The following is a 27,411-nucleotide window of genomic DNA, read 5'->3' as shown; positions in this document are numbered from 1 at the left end:
TTAATATTGTCAGATACAGTCAAAACATGAAAATGGAAAATGAAATAAAGCAAGAACAGCCAGGAACATCAAGATTTTCTATTTGATTTCGAATGTACTGCAGTGCTCTAGGATACAAATTGCCAGCCTGTGAACTACGTGCCATTTTCATGTTATTTTACCTGGAAAATATTGCACAAAGTTTTTTTTTACTTGACACACAGGCAATATGGCCTAGTAACTAAGGCAATGGTTTCAACATCAAGAATGCTGCTATTTCAGTGCATCCCTCTGATTCATTGCCGAATGAGATGTTGTCCACTAGGATTTCAGTTCGAGCTTAAGGTGAGATCCCCAGTAAGTCACTCCATCCACTCTTCTCACATTGTACAGATAAACAAACAATGGTAACGTACCAGGAACGTGCTATGTTTCGGCACAAGTTTTTTTGTCTTAATCTGACCTACTGATGGTCCTACTTGGGCAGCCCTGATGAATTTACTTTATTGACAGAGCTCACATTGGAAATTATAGGAGGTCATTGTAGTGTCAACTGTATAAAGAAGGCTTGTTTTTACTTCGGAAATTCACTGTAGAAAAAAAAAAGACTTTGAGTAACCTCAGGTAAATAAACTCTGTTTGATAATGTTCATATACAGTAATAAAACATATCTGAGCGTATGAGAGCTGCTTCGACTTGGAGAGAGAGAGAGTGCAACACGGCTTAACACTTACTGTATATGTCAGCATAATACTAGCACTTTATGGCATGACTGAAATAGCCTTTGGTTCCTCTGTAGCCCTAAATATATCTGTGCCGTTGCTCATGTTGCTGACCAACAGGCCTGTCTCTATCGATCTAGGCGGTGGCACTTGACCGAGATCCCCTTTCTGCCCATTCAGACATTCTCATCTAATCTCAGAGCTCAGTTTCCCTCTGCTGGGCAGGAGAGGGAAGTGTGCGTACCAGTAGGACAGAACTGCTCTTAAAGCTCAAAGTGGCAAACAGATGAATGTGGTTTCATTCTACTAACAGAGGGATTCATCTGCTTTAAAGTGCTTTATTTTCCAGATGGTAGAACATAAAATTCTTGAACCTACTAAATCCAATTCAGTGCCTCAGGTACAAAGTTTTATAGAATATTATCATTTTGTTTATTCTGTAACATGCCTTCCAATCATGCTAAATAAATATTCAGATGGATCATTTGATTGATTCATATTCATCTATTAAACACGCTTGAAAAATGTACATTTTTTTTTCTTTCTTTGAACCTTTTTTTTCTATTTCATTTTCTTAAACTTGCTCTGGCTTGAATTATTGAAAGACAGAATACAAATGTGAGCAATTCACAGAGGAGAAGGCACAATAATCGAGAAAGGCCGTCCATTCACTGCTGCTGCACACAAGCTTGTGTTCCAATCTGAATAGGAAGGGATTTGAATGAAATAAAAGAGATTGTCCAAGGACGTCTTTATAACTCGCATACACAATGGACGCTTACAGACATCTTTTCCCATGAAGATTAGTAATAGGGCCATTTTTTTTTTCAGACTTGGAACAGGCACTGAACTTGATCTGTGCTTCTGGACACTAATATTCTAAGCAGCATAGTCATGGCCAAATTATTCGGCTGCTACTTTCTCCCTCACGCTGGAATGAAGCAGCTGTTATTGTACACCTAGACAGTTTGCTGAAGGCAGTTTTGACAGCCGTCAAGTGCTGGCCTATTTTAACTCCCACACTGCTGACTTTTAACTTTTAAAATATTCCCATCGAGCTAAAAGGTGCACATGGTCCTTTTATGGTATAAAGGCAACATCTTCTCAGAAAGCTTTTATGTTGATAGCTTGTTTTTGTTTGCAACCACATCATAACTTTTTATGCCAATTCATGTTGCAGTTCCACTTCAGTGAGTCCTGGTGTAATTAATTGCACCAAAACACATTCGTTTAAAAGGTTTTTATTTAAAAGTCAAGGCAGCACTGTATGTTTCAATAAACTGTACATTTTGTGAATATGTTGTATTTAACAGTACATCGTCAACTACAGCAACTAGAAGACAAGTAGATGAATTTCTGCTTGTGCAGTGTGCATGAATATTTCTTAGTGTAATAGCATTAGGCTTTTTTAGATAGATAGATAGATAGATAGATAGATAGATAGATAGATAGATAGATAGATAGATAGATAGATAGATAGATAGATAGATAGATAGATAGATAGATAGATAGATAGATAGATAGATAGATAGATAGATAGATAGATAGATAGATAGATAGATAGATAGATACTTTATTAATCCCAGGGGGAAATTCACATACTCCAGCAGCAAAAAATATTAAATTAAAGAGTAATAAAAAATGCAGGTAAAAAACAGACAATAACTTGAATAATGTTCAACGTTAACCCCCTCTGGTGGAATTGAAGAGTCTCATAGTTTGGGGGAGGAATGATCTTCTCAGTCTGTTAGTGGAGCAGGACAGTGACAGCAGTCTGTCGCTGAAACTGCTCCTCTGTCTGGAGATGACACTGTTTAATGGATGTAGTGGATTCTCCATAATTGATAGGAGCCTGCTGAGTGCCCGTTGCTCTGCCACAGATGTCAAACTGTCCTGCTCCATGCCAACAATAGAGCCTGCCTTCCTCACCAGTTTGTCCAGGCATGAGGCATCCTTCTTCTTAATGCTGCCTCCCCAGCACACCACTGCGTATAAGAGGGCACTCGCCACAACCATCTGATAGAACATCTGCAGCATCTTACTGCAGATGTTAAAGGATGCCTGTCTTCTAAGGAAGTACAGGCGGCTCTGTCCTTTCTTGCACAGAGAATCAGTATTGGCAGTCCAGTCCAATTTATCGTCCAGCTGCACTCCCAGGTATTTATAGGTCTGCACCCTCTGCACACAGTCACCTCTGATGATCACGGGGTCCATGAGGGGCCTGGGTCTCCTAAAATCCACCACCAGTTCCTTGGTTTTGCTGGTGTTCAGTTGTAGGTGGTTTAAGTCGCACCATTTAACAAAGTCCTTGATGAGGTTTCTATACTCTTCCTCCTGCCCACTCTTGATGCAGCCCACGATAGCAGTGTCGTCAGCAAACTTTTGCACGTTGCAGGACTCCGAGTTATATTGGAAGTCCGATGTATATAGGCTGATGTGAGTTTCTCTGATATCCCAGGGACATGTGAATTACATTAATCAGAATCTCTTAATTGATCCAAACTGATATGTGTACTGTATTTGAATGAGTGGACTCGTTAATGGCCTGGTATCCTACCTGAGGTCAATTCTTCCTTTGCGTGCAAAGCTTATAGAACAGGCTCTGTCTACTAACTATGCCAATAATGGAACGCAAAATGGCTGGATAGATCGGATGCTATCACGTTTCTATAAGGGACCTTTCATAATGAACTAGATAAGTAAAAAAACAGCTGTGAACTGGAGTGACAGACTGGTCTGCAGGCCACACTTTGCTGAGCCCTGCCCAGTTATGTATATCATGAATACATTCTCAGGTACTATGCATTGTAAAAATCAGATAAAAAATACAGCCGTAGAAAACATTTGTAAGCTGAAAGCTTTAAGTTCTAATATGACATCTTCCTCAGTGTGTGGCCCTAAGAAATTCTCATGATCTTCACTCACTTCAGCTGTTTGAATATGCATGTTTATAAGAAACGTGTGATGATCTATGGAATGAGATTCACAAAGAATGGTGCCATATCATGATATAGAAAACAGGAGTGTCATTAGAGGAAAGAGTTGCTGCTTAGCAGGATGTGTGTGTGTGTGTGTGTGTGTGGAGTGTCAGTGTTTTGTGGTTTATAGCAACATTCAATAAAATATCACATACCTCCAACTGGACATTTAGTATTATCTATATATGTAAGATAGAATGTCTGTTTGTTGCTCCCTGGCATTATATGGACAAGATAATAAAGACTAATTTGGAACCCAGTATTTGAGTCGTTGAAAGTCCCAGTGTTTTGTTTTGTTTTTTCCTCTGTGTGCCACAGTTTGCACACCAGTGCCACCTGCTGGCTTCAGAGCAAGTGAAACATCTGAACAGACTGAAGCCGGTCTAGCAGAACAGAGGACCAGAGGTTAGCATAACTTACTTGGTCAAGGTCGCATTCTGCTTCTATCTACTGTAATACAAAAAGGAGTATCAAGTGATTTTGCACTTGTGAAGTCTGATCGAGAAGGGAAGTGCAGCACAACACAAAAGAGAATCAAAGGGTCGTTGATTTAATTCCTGCTTTTCCAGTTTTTCTTCATAATTTCAAGCTCTACAGAACTGTTCACCTTGAACTAAGAGGACAATTCAGACATTACAGGCTTCAGAGTTACAACCCAGCAATGAGTTACCGCAATTCTGGAATCCAATCGGACCCAAAAAGAACAGATCCTCGACTCCCGAGAGCAGAAACATTGATAGAGAGGCAGTGTATATCAGGGGTCACCAACTCTGGTCCTGGAGGACCACCATGGCTGCAGGTTTTCATTCTTTCCACTTTTTTTAATGAGTGCACTGTTTGTGCTGCTAATTAACTTCTTGTGAAATCATTTTAATTAAATTGCTTTTTAAAGATTTGTTCCCCTGAATTTCTTCATTGTTCCTTCTCAATTGCTTCATTTCTTTCCTTAAATGGCACTCAAACAGAAATAAAATGTGAAGTGAGGGAGACAACAGAAGACCAACTAAGTCAGGGCCTCAAACTCCAACCAATTTCATTCCAACCGGCTGCTTAATGAGGCGCCGATTCTTGTTGTTAATTAAACCCGCTCTTTAATTCTGTGGTTTGTTGTTGCTCTCATTGTGCAATAGCAGACATTTCTGAAATTGCTGATTTTATCTTTTATAAGAACTCTGTTCAAATGTTTTGTGGAACTGAGCAGATTGACATTCCTGAGACCTTCATCTTTCTTTATTTTCAGATATTGTATGATGGGCACCAGTTGTTTTGGCTCATTTTGTATCTCATTAATGTTTGGCTGCTAATTAAGGATAAAAACAATTAAGGGGTCTGAGTCTTCAAGAGCAAAGCAACTAAATTTAGTACAAAAGAAGTAAATTAGCAGCAAAACGGGTCACTCATTAACAAAAGTGTTAGAATGAAAACCTGCAGCCACAGTGGTCCTCCCTGGTGTAGATGATGAATAGGACAGCCAGCAATAACAGCACAGTCAACATTTTAAAAACACAGAAACCTTTGCTCTCTTTCCTTAACCCATTCTACAAATATACCCAGGCCATGCCAGATACTTTGGCTAATAATATGACAATTGGCACAACATGATATAAGAAGTAAACAATTAAAGAGCAGCTTTGAGGTCATTCAAGTGTGAATGAAGTGTCAACTTCACACATCCTTTTTTGCATGGGGTAATAACTAAACAGAAAGGCTACTATAAGGAACGAAACAGGAGAACACCCAAAAACCAGAACACACCAGTCAATGACAAGGCTTAGTCATGCACACCCAATCATAAAATGCACATTATTTGTAAATCATTGTATTAGTGCAAATAGAAAATGGTTACGTACATTTTATAAAACCTGAAGAAACAGTGCTGCTTAGCAATGCCAGAAAGCATTAATGAAACAGGAAGAACTTTCCATAACATTTTGAAACCTAACTAATCAAATTAATGGTCACAGGGGTCTGAAGCCTATTCTAGCAGCAAAAGACATCAAGCAGATACCAGCTTTTTGCAAAAAAAAAATGTAATTAACATAAAATTTCAGGATATTTGTAGTGCATTAGATGTTGAAATACCCAGGAGCCAGTGTAATGCAGCCAGCTGATGGGTTACACACCCATCACATTATACAGAAATGGCCTAGTTTAGTCTTATATAATATAGTAAAATATCTCTAAATGTGAGAAGATGATGAATAGATGGATTCTGTTGATATTATGTAGAAAACAGAAATAGGCTTACGTGGTGAATTGCCCCAGGGTACTGAGAATTTCTTTGACTCACCTCTGCACTTGGTGTGATGCTGCTGTTATGGACCACTTCCTGACTACAGGCCAACCAAAAGCTTAATTATACCTGACCTGCAGCAGTGTTGTACCCTATAATCGACTGTTCATCCTGATTTTACGTTAACACTATGGGTTCAGGATCATTTATCTAAACTACCATGCACAACTGAAAGCTATCTAGAGTCAAATGTCACTTGCTGTGCTAAATCACAGTTTTACACAGGAGATTCTAAATGATGAACTAAAGCGTGGCTATAAAGAAAATGAAGCCGATAAACAGAGAGAGCAGTTAATCTTTGTATAATCAAAAAGAACAAAATGTCAAGGAATGTGGCAGATGATGTGGTTTTATTCTTATTTTACTATTTTATTATCATGTTTTCTAATATTCTAAATAATGACCATCACTTAAATTGTACTTTGTTAATGTGCAGCACATCTTACATGTGTTTTTTATGGTCTCTTTTTGTGGGCCCATGTGTTGATAAAGCTGAAATCCAATAAACTGCAAGTAGTTTGTCAGTAATTTTATCGTCTCTCTCTTTTACCCTAAAAATAAAAATTTAAAAGCATCACTTTGATTTCAAGCAGTTACCTGCATTTTTACTGGAATAAAAAGTATCTAGTCAGCGTTGTTCACATTATGACATAAAAAATAAGTTTGGATTCTTGGGTAGAATTCTTTCACTTAAAATGTAAAGCAAAAACATTTCTTTGTTTGCTCACAGATAGTGAACCACAGCTACTGGCTTGTCAGCGTTTCTTATTTAAAGGAGCAAACACAAAGGTCATTAAGGTTTGTTAGTTCTCCGTTTCTAGTCCACAACTTGTGTAACACAAACAACCAGAAAGTCATTTTAGTAAAAAGATCATTGGTAAAGATTTCATTGAGAAAGCCCAGCTTCAGTATCCTTATTTACTGTACATTTCTGCCCGCTTCCAAATACATGAGCTCCGCATCTCGGAAGTTAAAATTGCACGATTTTGATCATCACCCCAATTTCCAAGCTAGACCCACCGCAGCTTTGTGCATTCGTTATACAGGGGTGTTGAACTTGTCGTGTTAAATATTCAGATCGGGATATACGAGGGATGTTCAAAAAGTTTCCTCACTTTTTATATTTTTGTTGGAAACGGTGAAGGCGAGAGGAGTAGTGATTAGTCATGTGACTGGGAAAACTGCATCGCAAAGGAAGGTGAAAGTTTCCTTTCCTCTATGTAGAAAACTGATGCAATTTGTTTTTGAAATTCATAATAAATAGAGTTAAAAAAAGTGTGGAAACTTTTTGAACGTCCCTCGTATGTTTGTAGTTTATTTAAGAATACCTGTTGGATTACTGTGGTGGGTTGGTGCTCTGCCTGGGGTTTGTTCCTGCCTTGCGCTCTGTGCTAGCTGGGATTGGCTCTAGCAGACCGCCGTGACCTTGTGTTAGGATATAGCGGGTTGGATAATGACTGACTGACTGACTGTTGGATTAACATGAGTGTATCTACTATGTTAATTGTGTAAACACCATAAACAGGTCCATAAACCTGCACACTACAAATGTTTTATTGGGTGATATACACTTTTCAATAGAAAGTGACTTTTATTAATGAGAACAGAGCTTGGCCAAAGTTTAGTTTTCATGATTATGTTTACACATAGACCTTTGTTTTGCATTATACATCATGGTTTGTGATCTTTAAATCTTAACACTTCATTTTTTTTCTTGGATCATGATCTCTTATGTTTCTGTTGCTTTAAATCAAGATAAATTCTCTAAGAGTCTCTGTTTTCTTGTCTTGTAGCAAATTTTGAAGACCAAAACTATACTCAGCTTTCTGTAATGAATGAAAGCTTCTTCTTCTTTCGGCTGCTCCTGTTAGGGTTTGCCACAGCAGATCATCTTTTTCCATATCTTTCTGTCCTCTGTATCTTGTTCTGTTACACCCATCACCTGCATGTCCTCTCTCACCACATCCATAAACCTCCTCTTAGGCCTTCCTCTTTTCCTCTTACCTGGCAGCTCTATCCTTAACATCCTCTTCCCAATATACCCAGCATCTCTCCTCTGCACATGTCCAAACCAATGCAGTCTCGCCTCTCTGACTTTGTCTCCCAACCTTCCAACCTGAGCCGACCCTCTAATATCCTCATTTCTAATCCTGTCCATCCTCAACACACCCAGTGCAAATATTACCATCTTTAACTCTGTTACCTCCAGCTCTGTCTCCAGCTTTCTGGTCAGTGCCACCGTCTCCAACCCATATAACATAGCTGGTCTCCCTACTGTCCTGTAGACCTTCCCTTTCACTCTTGCTGATACCGTCTGTCACAAATCACTCCTGACACTCTTCTCTACCCACTTCTTTATGCCTGCACTCTCTTTCACCTCTCTTCCACAATCCCCATTACTCTGTACTGTTGATGCCAAGTATTTAAACTCATCCACCTTCGCCAACTATACTCCTTGCATCCTCACCATTCCACTAACCTTCCTCTCATTTACACACATGTATTCTGTCTTGTTCCTACTGACCTTCATTCCTCTCCTCGCTAGAGCATATCTCCACCTCTCCAGGGTCTCCTCAACCTGCTCCCTACAATCGCTAAAGATCACAATGTCATCAGCAAACATCATAGTCCACGGGGACTCCTGTCTAATCTAGTCTGTCAACCTGTCCATCACCACTACAAATAAGAAAGGGCTCAGACCCCTGATGTAATCCCACCTCCAAGTTGAATGCATCCATCATCCTACCGTAGACCTCACCACTGTCACACTTCCCTCGTACATATCCTGTACAACTCTTATGTACTTCACTGCCACTCCCAACTTCCTCATACAATACCACAGCTCCTCTCGAGGCACCCTGTCATATGCTTTCTCCAGGTCCACAAAGACGCAATGCAGCTCCTTCTGGCCTTCTCTATACTTCTCCATCAACACCCTCTGAGCAAACATCGCATCTGTGATCCTCTTTCCTGGCATGAAACCATACTGCTGCTCACTAATCATCACCTCACTTCTTAACCTAGCTTTCACTACTCTTTCCCATAACTTCATGCTGTGGCTCTTCAATTTTAGCCCCCTGTAGTTACTACAGCTCTGTATATCCCCTTTATTCTTAAAAATCGGTACCGGTACACTTCTTCTCCACTCCTCAGGCATCTTCTCACTTTCTAAGATTACATTAAACAATCTGGTTAAAAACTCCACTGCCATCTCTCCTAAACAGGTATGACATCTGGACCAACAGCCTTTCCAATTTTCATCCTCTTCATAGCTGTCCTTACTTCCTCCTTGCTAATCTGTTGCACTTCCTAATTCACTATCTCCACATCATCCAACCTTTTCTCTCCCTCATTCTCTTCATTCAACAGCCTCTAAAACCAATACTCTAAATTCAGAACCGTGTTGGTAAAAAAAGCGCAATAATGTGATAGCAGCTCCTCAGAAATCACTGAGCCGATAATTAATGTGGTATTTCCCTTTCACTTTGGCTATTATTTTCTTGCACACATTTTCAACTCTTGATAGACAAGTCAGCAGTGACTTTTTTCATGAGCATTAGTACTTCAATAGAACAGTGAAGAAAATGTCAAAAAAATAAAACTGTCAAATTGTAATGCTAAGAGTTTAAGATGATTTTGAAATAAGCAAAAATCCTATGATACTTAACCTTAACTGGGGTTATACAGTAATTAGGCTTGGTCTTTTCATACTGATTGCCGCCAAAAGCCTGTTCAGGCGTAGTCACATATTCAGTATCTCATGCTTAAAGTGCAAGATGGTGTCAAACCACATAGCAGATTCAGATGAGCAGCAAGAGAGTAAGCCATGACAATGGGGTCCATATCATGTAGGAGAGAAAGAGAAGCATTCACTGGCAGTGATATTGTACATTATAGCAACAGGGTGCTAAAGGCCAAATAAACTTATGAGATGCCCTAGAACAATTAAATAAAGTGGAGGTAGAAAGAGAGATGCTTTCTTAGCATGTTTGACGTGACAGAGTGAGTGAGATAAGACTGGAGTAAAGATGAATATCTTCAAGGCAGTAGGAGGCAGTGGCGTGCAGAGACTGAGAAGATACCTGGGGGAAACTCCTTATTGTATGCCACCTAAAGTGAGGTGCTGTCAAAGTGAATGGTAAAGAAGGCATATGAATATGATAAAGAAAGGCATATTTAAGAAGAAATAAACACTTTATTCAAATTAAATATTCATTTAAGTTTGTATCCCCAAATTAGATCTCCTCTCCGAAAACAATTGTACTGCTTCATTTTTGTACATCATCTGTGAGGAATTTTTTTTCAGTGCTGATTAAAACCAGGTTGGTCAGACGCAAGGGTTTTGGCTCCCTTATGAAAGAATTTATACTAGAATTATTGTAGAATTTTAATTTTTAGTAATAATTCGTTGTTTGTAGCCATAATTAAATATAGTCAAATATTTTAATGTATAGTCGTCACCATTTATAACGATACCTGACTTTAGTGTGCTTATAAAGCTTATGAATACCAACCTAACTCCTGTACATGCAAGTATTATAACATAATCCAGATTTACTCGGGCTACACTGACTACATATTTATCCGACTTACTTTACTGGACTAGCTAGAAAAAGAACACGAGAGATAAAATAAGTGAGGTAAACTCAGTCTCAGAAAAAAACTTCACTGCACCACCAAGGTTAGACTGATGACCCCTTAACACGTTCACTGCGCATACGGGACTGAGGGAGGGAGAGGGGGCGGAACATCTCTCGTTGTGCTGAAGCCCTTTTCAAGGTCGTTTGACTCGTGGATTCAATTTCCTGTCCCATGTGAAATAAACATACTTTCATAGTGTTTTCAAGGGAAGGCTTCTTTTCGCTACGCGGGATCTGGTGAGGTCTGGTGCGAGCACTTCTAGCGCTTAAAATGAGAGTGAGCGATAATAATTTAAATTTGTTCATATTAAATTTTAATTATTTTCGAAATGGGGCTCTCCTAGACCAGGGGTGGGCAGATTCAGTCCTGGAGGGCCGCAGTGGTTGCAGGTTTTTGTTCCAACCCAGTTGCTTAATTAAAAACCAATCCTTGTCAATTATATAATTGCATGGCTTGCTAGTGCTTTAACTCTGCCATGTCAGGTCATTCTAATATCCTAGATTTATTTTCCTTCCTAAGGATATCATCCAAATGATCTGAAGTCTAAAACAGATGAGTAATTCTCAGTGCTTCACTTTTTTTCTCTTCACTTTCCTTCCAAGTATTTAATTAAACCAAATAGTGCACAATAAATACACACAGGCGTAAATGGTAACAAGCTAAATGGAGAAATGCTGGTCTCTTTTGTCATTTGCATGGCATTGCTAATTAGGAGCAATTAAACACCAAGATTACAGCTGTTTAAGACTAAAATAAGCAATAAGGGTTCAAACTCTTAACGAGCGAAACAACTAAAGTGAAGCAGAAGTGTTACTTGAGCAATAAGGGTTTCTTATTAAGCAATTGGGTTGGAGCAAAAACCTGCAGCCACTGCGGCCCTCCAGGACTGAATCTGCCCACCCCTGTCCTAGACAGCAACACTCTTTGGAGTGGATGCCCCTCAGACATGGATTCCCGGGGTCATCACCCCCTCAGCTGCCAAGCTCATCCTACCCCAATACATCTGTGGATGAGGAAGTATGCACAGCATGTCTGCTGGAAAAAATCAAGCTGCAGGACTGCAACATAGCATGCTGTAAAATGTATGCAAACACTTGTTAGACTATAGACATAGACGGGCAAAAGAAAAAAAAAAAAAAGAATATGCGTGACTAAAAGCTAGTCGATTGCAGTTCTTTCATTAACAAGTCCTGATCCTAAACGTGACTGGATGCGGGAGGCCTTCGGCAAGAGGTAGGGAATCCAAAATTAACAAGAGTGAGGAAGTGACAAAAATGCTGCATTTTGTTAATGATGTGAGCCATGTCACTGGTCTGATGGGATTAAAAAAAGGTTGAGGAAGAGTCAACAGGTGTTTTTATTTGTCGGCTCTTTTAGATCCTTTTTTTTTCTTTTTACTAACAGTACATAATAAATTCACTATTTTGCATATTTCCAATTTCTTTGCATCATTGTGGACAGGGGGGGTGCCAACAAGAGCACCACCTCTCCTTGAGAATACATATTCATCATATGCAAAATCATAAAAATGGAATTCAAACGCAGGAGGCAAATGCAAAATCCACAACCAGGCAAAAATGTAGAAAGGCTACAAAAATGAGAAACCAGGGACGACACTGCAGTAACCAGAGACTGGCTTTCACAGGGGCTAGGGGTCTTTTTATTTCTTAAACCTTCCCATCATGTGACTGTCACACAAGAACAGTCGCCAAGCAGCATATCAAACTCCTCTTAAAAGTTATATATAAGCTGGGAATTTGGTTTTTAAACAAAATTTCTTAAGTTTCAGTTCTGGTTGTCTTGTTCATTGTTCGTAGCAAGTACAGTTTACATTTGGTACTTTGCTATTATTTTGGCAGCAAAATTGTTTTGTTTTTTTTGCTTTGATTTTCTTTGCTAATCCCTGCGGGGTGACTGTCCTTCTTCATGACCTTTGGAGTGTCAGAGTGCGGGGTGAGCTATTGTTCAGCGCTCCTATCTACAAAAACCAGAAAAACGATAATGGTTTTAGTATTCAACATTATAGCTATTAAACGTTTAAATAAATCTTAATTCTGTTCTCTGACATTCAACGTTCTTCTTTGTTATGTAGGTCACATATAGATGAATAAGTGAACTTCAGGTCATTCTGAATGTTGCTAGTAGAAGAACGCACCAAGAGAACTGCCACAGAACCCGGAGAGAAAGCAGACTTTTTCTAGGAGTGTTACAAATCTGCATAAACATTTAAAGCACTTTAAAATTTAACAGGAACTAGCTAAGATAAAGGTTAAACTGTGAACTGATTTTTGATTTATTAAAGAACAGCTGTAAGCAAAATCAGTAGGCAAACCTGATGTACGTGGGCAAGCGTGCTCTCCTTTGTCAATGTTAAATTACATTAGAGGTACGACACAACATTTACATCAATTTTACAGTTTTGGTTTATTAATTAAATAGAGAGAATGATAAAAATAGAATTACAATCTTCAAAATATATAAGATGACAGGTAATTGCTTAACTTATAACTTTAAGTTATATAAAATAGTTCCTGCATTAAAGATTTTGCATCAACAAAATGTTTTTTTCCAAAAATAAAACCAAACTGAAAATATAAAAAAGAATTACACCATCTGTCTAGAAGATTAAATAATAGACAGATTATGATACTGGTGGCTAAGAGAGAGACCGTCACATTCACAATCCCCCTATCTAGGTTTCATGAATAAAAATGTTGGTGGCTAAACTGAAAAAAATTGGTTTAGTGCAAATAGGACACCATATTTTAGTGACTCGTCAGGGATTAAAACATTAATTACATGAGCTATGGGTTACCCGCTAAATCAGCATTTCCCTGTATACCAGGAACTATATCAAACTTTTAAAAATTGAAAAACTGTCATAAACAAGCAAATAAGAATTTAATGATATGTACATACAGACATAAAAAATAAATTTTTTTAACTTGCTTTATTTGCAACAAAGCATTGGTCTACTATAATCAAATTCAGGATGCATTATGCTTTTATAAATAAGTTTTGCTGCTAATTTAATTTTGAAAAACTCCAGATGTAATACATTGTATAAAACTTTAAATCACTAAGTAAAAGTATTCTGAAGGAGAACTGCAAATGCAGTAGATGTCTAGATTAAGACTTTAAACTGCGCCCCATGGTTTTGGACCTGATGGCGGGATTTAAGAATAATGCCAAATTTTTAAAAACTGAATAAAATCATTCATTTCCTTGCTGCTGTGATTAAAGTGCAGTATTTTGCCATTTAAGTGCATATCCTGATACCTCGTTGCAGTGTTTTACTTTCTTCCTTCAGAGATGGCGAACGGCTCCCACACAGCAACAGCTGCTCCCCATTATCTACTAAATGAGAGGGGTGGCTCAGCTTTTAAATGACACCACATTCCACTTTGGACTTTGTCTCCCACTTTCTATATTTCAGGAACTGTTGGATACATAGTGTAATTTCTTTACAGACTAGATGTTGTCTGACAGAGTAGAATCTACTCTTCAAAATGATACATAGGCCATGATTTTTCAATAATGGATATAGATACTTATTTGAAAACAATGAAAACTGACAAAAAGAATCCTGCTTTTTCTACTGCTTCAAAACAGTAAACTAGACATATTACATGAAGATATTCCATAACAATTTATTCTGGTTGTTCCTGATGCATTCACTGACATTTTTATAGTGTTTAGAAGCTTACCCCAACACCTATTGAAATTAGAAGATTTTTTTGGTAAAAACATAACTGAATTTGCAAGTTATTCGTCTGTAACATACACACACACAACACATAGCTGTAAACATCCTTTAAGTTATGGCCTTTATTTTGAGGGGTAGGATGTGAATAATGAGTGAAGGATGATGAAGTTACCAGCCAGTCAAAGTAGCAGAAAATGCCAAAATAAGGCTGAGTGTAAAGGGTTAAAGCTTCATCAGATGAATAAGGGGTTCACAATAAAAGCTGCCCTCTCACCATAAGATTTATGAAAAACCATTATGAACATGACTTTCCAACACAATTCTGTACTTTAAAGTTACTTCTACCCTCTAATGAGATGGGGCCTATACAAAATAAAACTGATTGATGGAACTAGAAAGGCATGCTAAGTACAAAATACCTAATGATTTATGACACTCAACATGAGTGCGCTAAAGCTCCAACAACAAAGGTGTTTCAGAAATACAGGCAGTTTTAATATACACCATATTGCCAAAAGTATTGGGACCCCCTCCAAATCATTGAATTCGGGTGTTCCAATCACTTCCATGGCCACAAGTGTATAACATCGAGCCCCTCGGCATGCAGACGGCTTCTACAAACATTTGTGAAAGAATGGGTCGCTCTCAAGAGCTCAGTGAATTCAAGCCGGGTACCGTCATAGGATGCCACCTGTACCATTCGTGACATTTCCTTGCTACTAAATATTCCATGGTCAACTGTTAGTGGTACTATAACAAAGTGGAAGCAATTGGGAACAACAGCAACTCAGCCACCAAGTGGTAGGCCACATCAAATCACAGAGTGGGGACAGCACATGCTGAGGTGTGCAGAAGTCGCCAACTTTCTGCAGGGTCAATAGCTACAGACCTCCAAAAGTTCAAGAACAGTGCAGCATAGAGAGAGAGCTTCATGGAATGAATGGGTCTCCATGGCCAAGCAGCTGCAACCAAGCCTGACATTACTAAGTGCAATGCAAAGCATCGGATGCAGTGGTCTAAAGCCCCCACCACTGGATTCTAGAGCAGTGGAGATGTGTCCTCTGGAGTGATGAATCACACAATCCGATGAACGAGTCTGGGTTTGGCGGTGGCCAGCAGAACGGTACTCACCTCACTGCATTGTGCCAAATGTAAAGTTTGGTGGAGGGGGGATTATGGTGTGGGGTTGTTTTTCAGGGGTTGGGCTTGGCCCCTTAGTTCCAGTGAAAGGAACTCTTAATGCTTCAGCATATGAAGCCATTCTGGACAATTTCAGGTTTGAGGATGGCCCCTTCCTGTTCCACCATGACTACGCACACATCAGTGCACAAAGCAAGGTCTATAAAGAAATGGATGAGCGAGTTTGGTGTTGAGGAACTTCACTGGCCTGCACAACCCGATAGAATGCCTTTGGGATGAATTCGAGCAGAGGCTGCGAGTGAGGCAGGACTTCTCAGCCAACATCAGTGCCTAACCTCACAAATGCTCTCCTGGTCCCAAATTCCCATAAACACACTCACCTTACACCTTGTAGAAATCCTTCCCAGAAGAGATGAAGCTGTTAGAGCTGCAAAGGGTGGGCCAACTCCATATTAAAGCCTATGGATTAAGAATGGGATGTCATTAAAGTTCAAGTGTGTCTAAAGGCAGGTGTCCTAATACTTTCAACAATATAGTGTATATTGATTTTATATAAAAGCACAAAGTGCTAGTTAATTAAACTTTGGTAGTGTGAACTTAAATTAATTTCTAATAGGTGCTAGTTACTATGGGATAAAAAACACTTGTCAAGCACAATGTCTTTTATAAATCCAAAATCATTAGTGGTTCATTGTTTTATTAACAGTTGTAGAAAAAGCTTATGAAAACATTCATAGTGTTACGACAGTTAAATTACTCGACAGCATATAGGAAGACACGCTATGCGGACATCATCAAGTTCAAATTTGGAACTAAAACCACAGGAGCACCAGTTCATCAGGGGGACACTCCAAGACTTAATTTTTAGTATGTTTTGCTCATTGTGACATTGTTTAAAACAACTTAGTATTCATACTCTAAAAGAAGCAAGTGAGCGGTGAAGACCATGGACAAAAATATGAAAGGTGGCATCTGCTCTTTTGTTGTTGAGGTGAAAGGGTCACAGATTTCAAGCATTAAATGTAGCATGTAACGTTCAGACTGCAATCCACTGAACCAGACAACCACCAATAAAGGTGTTATGGAGTACCACAACCCAGCACGCAAGAAAACTGGTTAGTAATCTATTGATACAGCTGAATTACTCAGAAATTTGTGAACATGAATGCGAGGTCCCTTAATGTTATGATCAACTACAATGCTATATTTCAGATTCTGAGGCTTCTAGACATATTTTAGCATCAGTTCCACTGTTTTTTTATACAATTTTCCTTTGTATTCTGATCCTTATTTTATGGTACTCAGATAACTCAGCGTTAATAACGTCATCAGCGTGGGACATGGGTAAATAAAACAAATCTGCATACAGAAGACATGGAAACCTTACTTACCAAAGTTGGGTGGTTTGTAAGGACGGCACTGTCACTGGCGCAAAAACATGAACGCTACATACAGACACCACCAGGCAACTTTATGAAAAAACATGACTAAATAATAATTGCTTTGTAAAATGTTCAATAACTCTTTTCAAGGTACAGAGAAATATCTTTATATATAATACGCTACCATGGCTGTCCGTTTGTCTGTCAAGGATTTTAAATCACCTGTAGCTCTCAAATCGTTTAAACTATTGACCTGAAATTTAGTACACATATACTACATGACATCTACTATCCGCTTTCGGGGTGATGATTGACCCCCAAGGTCAATCCTATTTTTATTTTTATTTTATTGTAGAATCACTTCTCGGCAGTGGCCAGCAGGGTGGCCGTGCAGCACCTGCGTACCAGCGCCGTTCTCATCCCTACCATCTTCACCGTCACTTCCCCTACGTAACGAATACCTCTAACACAACATGAAACATCATTTTCTTTCAATTTATTATATTTTACTATTTTTTACTATGGTTAATTACTAGCTGTAATGTAAAATAGTTAGTTCTATTATGCATATGTAAGAATTCCCATGAAAAAAACAATCTGTTTAAATTGTACATCCACTTCCCCATATGCGAGTAGCAGATCCACAAAGTTGCTAGCGCGTAGCACCGGCCTAGGGGTTGGCAAGCGAAACAAGCAGGGGGTAGAGCAATCATTTAATCCAGTCCAGTTCTCTTGAGACTTGTGGGCAGCACTGTCCTCATCAAGACAAAGTATTTCAGGTGACAAAGTCTGACAATGGTCTAGGTCTCATTATAGCATTTTAACTACTTCTATATTAATCATGGAAAGTTTCAAAGTGTACACAAGAAAGTATTTTCAGTCCAGCTGGTTAAATGTTGTCAGGTATAAAGGGCATCCCCTTTAAGGCACCCAGCAGAAGAGAGTCAAATGCACAGAATCCATGCGGGCAACAGGATAGGCACTGTAGATAATTGTCAGCATGGAGGTACCATTCACTAGAGAGCAGTTGCTTCTTTATGCAAGAGGCAGGTTCACTACTGCCATAAGGGTAACAAGTAGCTAGTCTGGCTGAAAGCAAGCCATTCATCCTCAGAATGCTAAGCTGTAGGCGATCAAGAAGTGGGTAGAGATGCCTGGCTCCTGGACTGCAAAAATAAGTAAGACACAAGAAGAAATGCCACCTTCTAGTTGGTTCAGGGGACTTATACCCAGAAAGGAATATATGGGTCCTTGCTGTAATTCAAATTGGAAGCAGTTTATGGGTGCCATGAGCTGCTTGGTTTCTCTGAGCAAATGGAAGGCCCAAAACAGGATGTTTAGGCTTAACTAAAACTGACCCTTGGGTGGTGTTTAATGCTGCCTTGTGGCCAAAGGCATGCGAAGTGCAGAGGTGCGATACAAATGAGATAAACATGGAGTTAATGAAGGAAAGGCCAGCTAGAAAGTGGAGAGAAAGAGAGAAAATGAGAAATGGGGAAGGCAGTGCTTTGGTGTGGTTCTGTAGTGGACAAGTAAGTCCACCTAAGAGACAGGGGTCATAGACCTGCTAGTGAGCTGCAGAGGGCAGTATTTTTTTGTTATTTTGCTTTTTATTCTTTGAACTCTGTATTCCTCCTTTGTATGTTCTTCACTGTAGTGTTTTTTTTTTTGGTAATAAAAGGATTTTTAACTGACTTGTGCCACTTTGGTGTAATTTCTGGTGGCTGAGAGCTGCCACAGGTGCCCCACAGAAAAAAGTTTTACTATTCTTTGCCACTTTTCTTTTTGCTAAAATAAGAGTTTCCACTTCCACAAAGCTAACAGAATTCTAAAAAAAAAAAATTACACTTTTCCTTTCAGCTACTTACCAACCCGGCTGCCTTGACATATCAGGTATGTTAAAAAGTTTGACTTTAGGACTGCTGCCTTCTGTTCTGCTTTACTGACATGATAGTTAGTGTTATTTTACAAAAGAGCTGTGCTACTACATATGGTAGAGATGCATCATTCAAGCTTTAAATGAGGGGGAGTCCAACATGAGTCCCACGTCAACACTTAGTATTGAAATTGTAAAGCAGGTGAGTGGAAACAAACGCATTCTGAGAGCACAACACACTGTTGCTGTTTGATCAGCTCAACTACTAATACATTTCCTCCGTACACCATTCTATTGCATATAGGTAAAGGTGATTGGCAAGAACCTTTGCAAACACAATGTCTTCCTGTATGATGAAACATCGCACATATGTGTAGCAGTAGGTGTTCAACCAGAAATGTACATGTTCAAAATGTGCATGATCAACTCATGATCAATTTAACGACAAATAGACCCCATCCATAATCTGAAGTGATTGCTTTATACGAAAAATTCTCAATTCATACTTCCCAGTTTAACTGATGTGGGTTCTGGTATCTTCAGGTCTCAGTAGGAAGCATAGACAACACAGAAGTAAGGTAGCCCCTTAGGTTGTGAATAGGCTGGTTGAGCAGAGCAGCCAAAAACAAACCCATGAGGGGAATGGCTGGTTGGAGAAACACAAGCAAGTGGTGTCCATACTGGGAGAGAATGCAAGAAATAAGAAAACAAAAAGGATAATGTGCTGACTGTCTGCTTGGCAATGCCAGATAATCAGTGCTCATTGAGACATTGCCACCTTCTGAAGACAGGTCAACCACTCCCAGCTTCAGCACAATACACTATTAGAACATTTACAGTTCTTTGCAAGGAAAACCCCTGTTTGCAGATCAAAAAAGCACTTTTACTTAAAAATCTCTACAAATGCCATTTACCAAAGCCAATACCATCTAGCATATCAGGAACTACACTGATACGACTGAAATGGATAGTCTGATGTGTAGATGAATCATAAATAAGGAGAAAAAAAAACTCAATGTAACTCAATGTTGTGCCAACACCGCTTATGGTCCTCTGTCACAACTGTACACTTCTGCACCTTCACAAGGATCTCCCTGCTGACAATCCCACTGTTTTATCTGTTCTGCTCTGGATGCAGAGAAACAGTTTTAGTCTATATGGGGATTGGAATATGAAAATATAGTCAAAATAATGGGCTAAAATGATACCTTTTATTGGCTAACCAAAAAGATTACAATTAATTACATCTTGCCCCTGCCTCGAAAGCTTGCATGTTGTAATCTTTTTAGTTGGCCAATACTTTCTAATACTCTCCATTCAAAACAGCATCATGGAAAATCAACAACAACATTTATTTATATAGCACATTTTCATACCAATTATGTGCTTTACAAGATGAAGAAAGAAAAAAGAAAAATATAAAAATAAGACTAGGCAATACTAAGTAACAAAGAATAAAGTAAGGAAACAGAGAGGCATGGTCATCCCTACAATATTTTGCCACAACAACACAAACAAAAGGTCTTCCGCCACTAAAAGCAAACTGAGCAAAGAAAAGCTTTCATTTCCAATTGCCTTATATGAACGTCACTTCTCCTTCTTCCTTTACCAAACTAAGTAAAGCAAACGAGGCTGCACTTGATTTTCTGACATGGATTTATAGTAATGGGCACCATTCCTTTCTTGTGCGTGTACACAGCAAGGAAGCGTGCAGATCAGAACTGAATACATATTTTGGATCCAGCACCATTGAAAGGCATTGCACAAAAGATGCAGAAGCAAAAAATAAAAACAAAACAAAATGTGAAGTAATAAAAATAACTGAAGCAGTGTATAATGCTAGTGAAAAGACTTTATCATAGTCCCCTCACGATTGACACTAAACATTTCTTCACACAAACCGTTGTGGAAATAATGAATAAAATGTAGTTATTGAAGGTAGCCGGACGGTTAGTAAAAACATCTGGAAGAGATATTAGAACAGTTTGTCTGACAGCAGGACAGAATGAATGGTTACCCCTCACATGTACAACTCTTCTGTACATTTTCCTGGGGTTTTTTTGATGACAATTGCAATGGATCTTGACCAGTCTATACCTAGTCTTTACTCATAGTGGGATAAGAAATAATAGTCCTCAGTGGTCAAATGAGTACAATATACCAATCAAAAGTTATGGAAAACACAAAATATAATAGACATTTCTTGGATTTTTAATGGATGAAGCTGCCTGCGGCAAGCAGCTTCTTGTGCCCTTAACTGACAAAGTTCCATTACGTCCGATGGGTATTTTGGAAAAAACAAAAAAAACAATATCATTTGCTTTTTGTAGTATTTGATTTGTTCTTCTTAGCTGGTGCATTTGCTTTGCTTCAGAGCTTTGAACTTTCTAGAAGATCACTCCATTAGAAAAAAAATCGGGAGTGGTCTCCCCAAGACTCAGTATGGAAATGGATATTTGAGGAGTAAACCGTAAGACAATGGATTATATTTTTATATTATGTATATTAAAGAACCATCAACAACAAATCAAGTTAATAATATATTGAACAATTATTATAAAAGTAAAGTTGAATAAATCAGACTCAAAAAAGTACCACTTCCGGTTTGCAGAAATAGCCCAAAAGTTGCTAGAAGTCTACGTTTTGTACCCAATACTTGTATGCAAAATTTAGTTGACCTAAGTGAAAGCATACTCAAGTAATCGTGTTTACACACACACACACATGCACACACACACACACACACACACACACACACGCACACACGCACACACATATATAGACATAATTCCAAAAATGGGAGGTCTAATTCTCGACATCGAATTTTTGGACAATTACAATACTTTCTCTATACTTCGTATACGAGAAAATAAAAGAAAAACTAACCCATTGAGCCTGCTTGACAGAATCATCTCTTGACTCCTGTTCTTTGTCAAACTTCTCCAGTAAAACTGTAAAGAGCTTACTCTGTACAACTCCTATTTAATGCATTAACAGAACTATCAACAACAAATCAAATCAATAATATATATAGAACAATTATTATAAAAGTAAAATTGAATAAATCAGACTCTGCAGCTGCATGAATAAAAAACTACCACTTCCAGTTAGCAGAAATAGCCCAAAATGTGATAGAAATCTACGTTTTGTACCTAATACTTGTATGCAAAATTTGGTTGACCTAAGTGAAAGCATACTCAATTTATTGTGTTTACACACACACACACACTGGCAGACACACAGACATAATTCCAAAAATGTTTTTGGAAATGTAACTCAGGGTAGTCTTAAAACATCGAGACTCATCAAAATCCATCCATCCATCCATTTTCCAACCCGCTGAATCCGAACACAGGGTCACGGGGGTCTGCTGGAGCCAATCCCAGCCAACACAGGGCACAAGGCAGGAACCAATCCTGGGCAGGGTGCCAACCCACCGCAGCTCATCAAAATCTTGATATCAAATGTTTGGATGATTACAATACTTTCCCTATACGAGAAAGCAAAAATTACTCATAAAGGAGAGTGAAATACAGACAGATGTAACACACGCATACAAACATGTCAAGGCAAATTAAATATGTAAGATGAGCATAAACCAAGTGTCAACTAATTTCATTGGACAAGATATTACTCTAATGGATGATTTAAAATTCCAGAACAGCACTTACAATATGTTAGTGTACTGGAATTTTTAGAGGTGGGACAGCAGTATTATATTTTCCTTCTGAAACTTTTGCTGTTACAATTTTAAAATTGTACTTACCAGACATGAATGATCTCATAATAGACTCAGAATTGGGATAAATGACTCCTTAATTGAATTGCTGAAACTGTGTAAGAAGCCATCTTGTTGATACTGAGAATGTAAAGTTATGTTGTGTTACAAGTGCAAATACATACAGCCTTGGCATTCACATCTCTACCCTGATATGATATGACAGTGAATATGTTAACAAGAAAACTGGCAGGAGCTGCAAAGTAGTCTTCTGAAGAAGCAGGGATACAGCTTTCATCTTGCTAAACAAATTGGGTTGGTTATTTCCATGCATTCAACATGTTTGTGACCCATTGCACAGCTAGCGGATTTAATTTGGGTAATGAAGTTTTTTTTTTTTTTGCTCAGTGAACACTTTGTTCTGTTATTAAAAAAAATAATTCTGTATTTCTGTATTGCCGTAGTGTCTATAAATGGTATGTTTTGGCAGGTCTTGACGGAGCTGGAGTGGTGTATTTCCATTCATTGATATGTTTTTATTCTGATAGGCTGTAATAGAATTTGAGGATACGCATTTCCATCCATCCTATTCATCCATGCAACATTGGAAGCAAGGCAGGAATCAACACTGGATGGGATGCCATTTCTGTCAAACTTCTTTGAAAAATTCTTTCAGACAAAATGAGAACCTTAATTGCCTGCATGTTTCTTCCATTTTTTAAAATTAATTTTAGATTGCCAGCTCTTTATTATAGGAAGAGTGAGTCTTGGTTAATATGGTGCAATGAATAAAACATCATGCACAGTATTACTGGACACAACTGCAAACACCGTAACAGAACGACTCATTTTCCGCAAAGCAGGCAGTATCCATACAGTAAATCTCAGGTATTCCCAGATGAGCATGTTATACTTACACATGGTTTTGCAAATCAGTTTTGGTACTTTCCAGCTTCCTTTCACATTTAAATCAGTGGCAACGGCAATATGACCTAATTGTTACGAACATACAGTACTTTGCTTGCGTTAAGTGTGATGTGGAAGTTGCCTAAGAGCATCAATGAAAAGAAGCACAGTACACAAGAATGAACCATGGAGTGGAACGTGTTTGAGGTGTCCACAACACCATTAATTAATTCAGATCATCCATAAATTATATTTTATTTTACAATGCATTTCATCGAATTTACTCTCGATCCAACAGGTCCTTGACATAATCAGAGACAAGTGGTGAAAAATTTAGTAATAGCAAAAGGAAGCTTGGGCAATAAAGCCCTCAAAATCAAAAAGTGTAACTACTATACTAGAGAGCTGCTGGCACTGCAAACGTAATCAAATGACATATGTGTGCTAGCAATACAGAAGTGAAATATGCTCTTTCTAAGGAAAAGGATACATCCAACACCAATTTTTATTGTAACTGATGTAAACAAAAACAATCACAGAAATATTCAAGCAAATAACAAAACTAATACTAATAGTTTGCCCAGGTGCTCAAAAAAATAAGCAAAATACCTGTGAGACGTCTTGGCAAAAAGATCTTCCAGCTGGGACACATATTAAAAACAAACATTTTCATTTTTATTTATCCATTGCACTTAATCAGACAAACAGTTCAACTTTTTTACAACACTCACTAACATTTCATGCTCTCCTCTTTGTCCTATTTATACAACCATTCTGGAAAGGCTGGCTGGGTATTATGCATTCATAAAAGGTATTTGGATGGCATATTAATGAGGAATAACACAGCTTAACTAACCCATTGAGAAATCAAATGAAAAAAATTATCAAAAATCGGGAGTGGTCTCCCCAAGAATTTCTTGTATACTCAGATATGGGGATGGATATTTGAGGAGTAAACTGCAAGATAATGATTACTGTATATACTTACGTATAAGTTGGGTCTTGAAACCCAAAAAATTAATCATAAAATCAGACCCTGACTTATACCCCCGTTCAAAAATACGACACTTACATTTTTTTTTACATCTTCTTGCCTCCTCCAATCTCACACCAGTTTCTCAGACACATCGAATTTTGTCGCAGCAGCGCAGTTACCAATTTCTTTCACTACTTTAATGATATTTAATTTAAAACCAGCTTCATATTTTCTTCTGATCAAATACTCCATCGTAGATAAGGGATGCTCTTACGGTAAAGGTGTACGAGGGTGTGAGATACGAAAAAAAATCAAAATAGTGCAAACTTCGCTTCGGAATAGTTCGGGTATTACTGTGTGGTCATGTAGGCACAATACATAGAAAATAAAGGCAATGTGCTCCTTGGTTACTCTCTCAGGTGGGTGTTAGCATATCATAATCTCTTGGACCAACAGCATGAGTTTTCCACATTCAACTTATACAACCGACATCTTAAAATACCAGAAATTATACAATAAAATCAAGTCCCGACTTATACGCTGGAGAACTTATCCACGACTATATATGGTAAATAGGTGAGGCTTAAAACGGGTTTTGAAAATGGGTAGGGAATCAATATCCCAAATGTTTTGTGGTAGTGAGTTCCAGAGATGAGGAGCAGTGCAACTAAATGCCCTGGAACCCATGGTGATATAAACTACCAGAAATTATACGGTAAAATCAAGTCCCGACTTATCTGCGGGAGAACTTATCCGCAATTATAGTATATACGGTATATTTTTATATTCCATTCATCCATCCATTATCCAACCCGCTATATCCTAACTACAGGGTCACGGGGGTCTGCTGGATTCAATCCCAGCCAACACAGTGCGCAAGGCAGGAAACAAACCCTGGGCAGGGCACCAGCCCACCGCAAGGCACAAACACACACACCAAGCACACACTAGGGACAATTTTAGGATCACCAATGCACCTAACCTGCATGTCTTTGGACTGTGGGAGGAAACCGGAGCACCTGGAGGAAACCCACGCAGACAGAGGGAGAATACAATGCAGCGAACCCGGGTCTCCTAACTGTGAGGCAGCAGCGCTACCACTGCGCCACCGTGCCGCCCCATATTTTTATATTATGTACATTAAAGAACCATCAACAACAAATCAAATTAATAATATATTGAGCAATTATTATAAAAGTAAAGTTGAATAAATCGGACTCTGCAACTGCATGAATAAAAGGTAAAGTACCACTTCTGGTTAATGGAAATAACCCAAAAGTTGATAGAAATCTACATTTTGTATCAAATACAAAATTTGGTTGACCCAAGTGAAAGCGTACTCAAGTTACTGTGTTTACATACACACACACACAGACACAGAGAAAATTCCAAAAATGGTATTTTCGGACTAAGGGAGGTCTAAAACATCGAGATTCATCAAAATCTCGAAACAGAATTTTTGGAGGATTCCAATACTTTCCCTATACTTCGTATATTAGAAAGTCAGGGAGGTCTAAAACATCGAGATTCATCAAATTCTCAAAATTGAATTTTTGGAGGATTCCGATATTTTCCCTATACCTCATATACGAGAAAAAAAAAAGAAAGAAAAAAAAAACTAACCCTTTGAGCCTGCTTGACGGTATTGTCTCCTGACTCCTCTTCTTTGTCAAACTTCTCCAATAAAACTGTAAAGAGCTCTCCTCTGTACAACTCCTATTTAATGCTGAATACTCCACAAGGGCACACCTCGACATCCTAAACTCTAGGTGGTGACTGCATGGGTATTTTCCTAATCTTATCCTCAAGGCAGAAGGAACCTTTGAATTTTTTTTATATCCCCTCCATCCATCCATCCATTTTCAAGGCCTACCTCTGGGTCTCCAATAATCTTGTAGCTATCCCACCGTAACACTAGGATCACGTAAGGATTAATTCACCAGAATTAGCTAAGCAACAATTGGGTTGCTCAGTAACTCTCAGTTGGCCAAGTACAAGTGAATATGGGTGCATATATGCAATGGACTGGCATCCCCTTCAGGGTTGGCTCTAAACTTACCTGGGCTCTGCTACAGTTACCTACTGCTCTGTAATGGACTAAGCCAGTTCAGAAAATTGATGGATGGAAATTATGATACACAAACTAACCTTCCAGAACATACTTGGTAATTGGAAAAGACTAAATATGTGCACTGTTCTCACCTCCGTCATATGACAGCCTGGTAAATAAAATTTCCACATATTATAATAAGAGGATCTCAGACAAAAGCAGCAGTCAGCTACAATATCTGCTGTGGCTGTGTTTTAATAAAACAACAACCTTACATGGACCACTACAGTAGTAAATTATTCATTAATGTGTAAACAAAAGCAGGGGGCTGAACGTATAAACAAAGGTTCATGTGTATAGGTTAATAACAATAAATTTACATATCCTGAAATTGCTTTGTCCAAAAGAAAAAGCATGGCAGGGAGTCAGAGCTTAGCCTGGTGGTATCAGGCACAAGATAGAAATCAGCTCTGTATTTACATTTACCAAGTAACTTAACATAAAGTGCTTGGAGATCAGAGAAAATTGGAGCATGTAAATAAAACCCACACAAATCCAGGGAGTAAAACAAGCTGAACATAATGAGGGGAAACCAAAGCATGTAACCGACTGTGTTAAGATGTGAGCTTCTGCTTTGAGAGCAGACAAATACCATGTTGCTAGTGTGTGTGTGTGTGTGTGTTGCCTGTTCCACAGGTTTAGGATCGGTGTTGCACATAGAGGAATCTTTAGAAAGCACATGACTGGCACAATCACTACTCGGGGTGCATAACCAACAACAATTCCAAGCTTTATGGGTTCACTTCCAAAATTCAGATGTATATATGGCTTGTAAAAATGTTTCTTGCCCAGTCAAGAAGATGTTAAGCATGACATAACAAAATAATTTTATGACAAGATAACTGATGACAGGCGTTGGTAAGCATGTCCTGTATTTTAACTTTATTTCACACAGCTAAGAACATGTTCATTTTGTTCACAAAATATTTCTAGAATATGCACAGTCAATAATATTAAAATATTTCCCTTACATGAAACTACAA

At 38.5% G+C, this 27,411-nt stretch overlaps 1 protein-coding gene across 2 annotated transcripts in view; it reads left to right on the top strand.

The window, feature by feature from the left end:
- The window catches only part of casq1b (calsequestrin 1b), a 104,265-nt gene that overhangs the window by 34,543 nt on the left and 42,311 nt on the right, over nt 1–27,411 (top strand). The window contains exon 2 of one of the 2 annotated variants that reach the window (XM_051919850.1): nt 18,703–18,735. The exons of the other annotated variant lie outside the window; for it this stretch is intronic. Coding sequence (XP_051775810.1) covers nt 18,703–18,735 — 33 coding nt within the window. The remainder of the gene's footprint in view (nt 1–18,702; nt 18,736–27,411) is intronic. 2 annotated transcript variants of the gene reach the window in all.

The sequence above is a fragment of the Erpetoichthys calabaricus genome, chromosome 16 (genome assembly GCF_900747795.2).
Source record: "Erpetoichthys calabaricus chromosome 16, fErpCal1.3, whole genome shotgun sequence".
Classification (NCBI taxonomy): Eukaryota; Metazoa; Chordata; class Cladistia; order Polypteriformes; family Polypteridae; genus Erpetoichthys; species Erpetoichthys calabaricus.
Note: the sequence above shows the minus strand (reverse complement) of the source record. Positions and strands in the feature narration are given on the sequence as shown.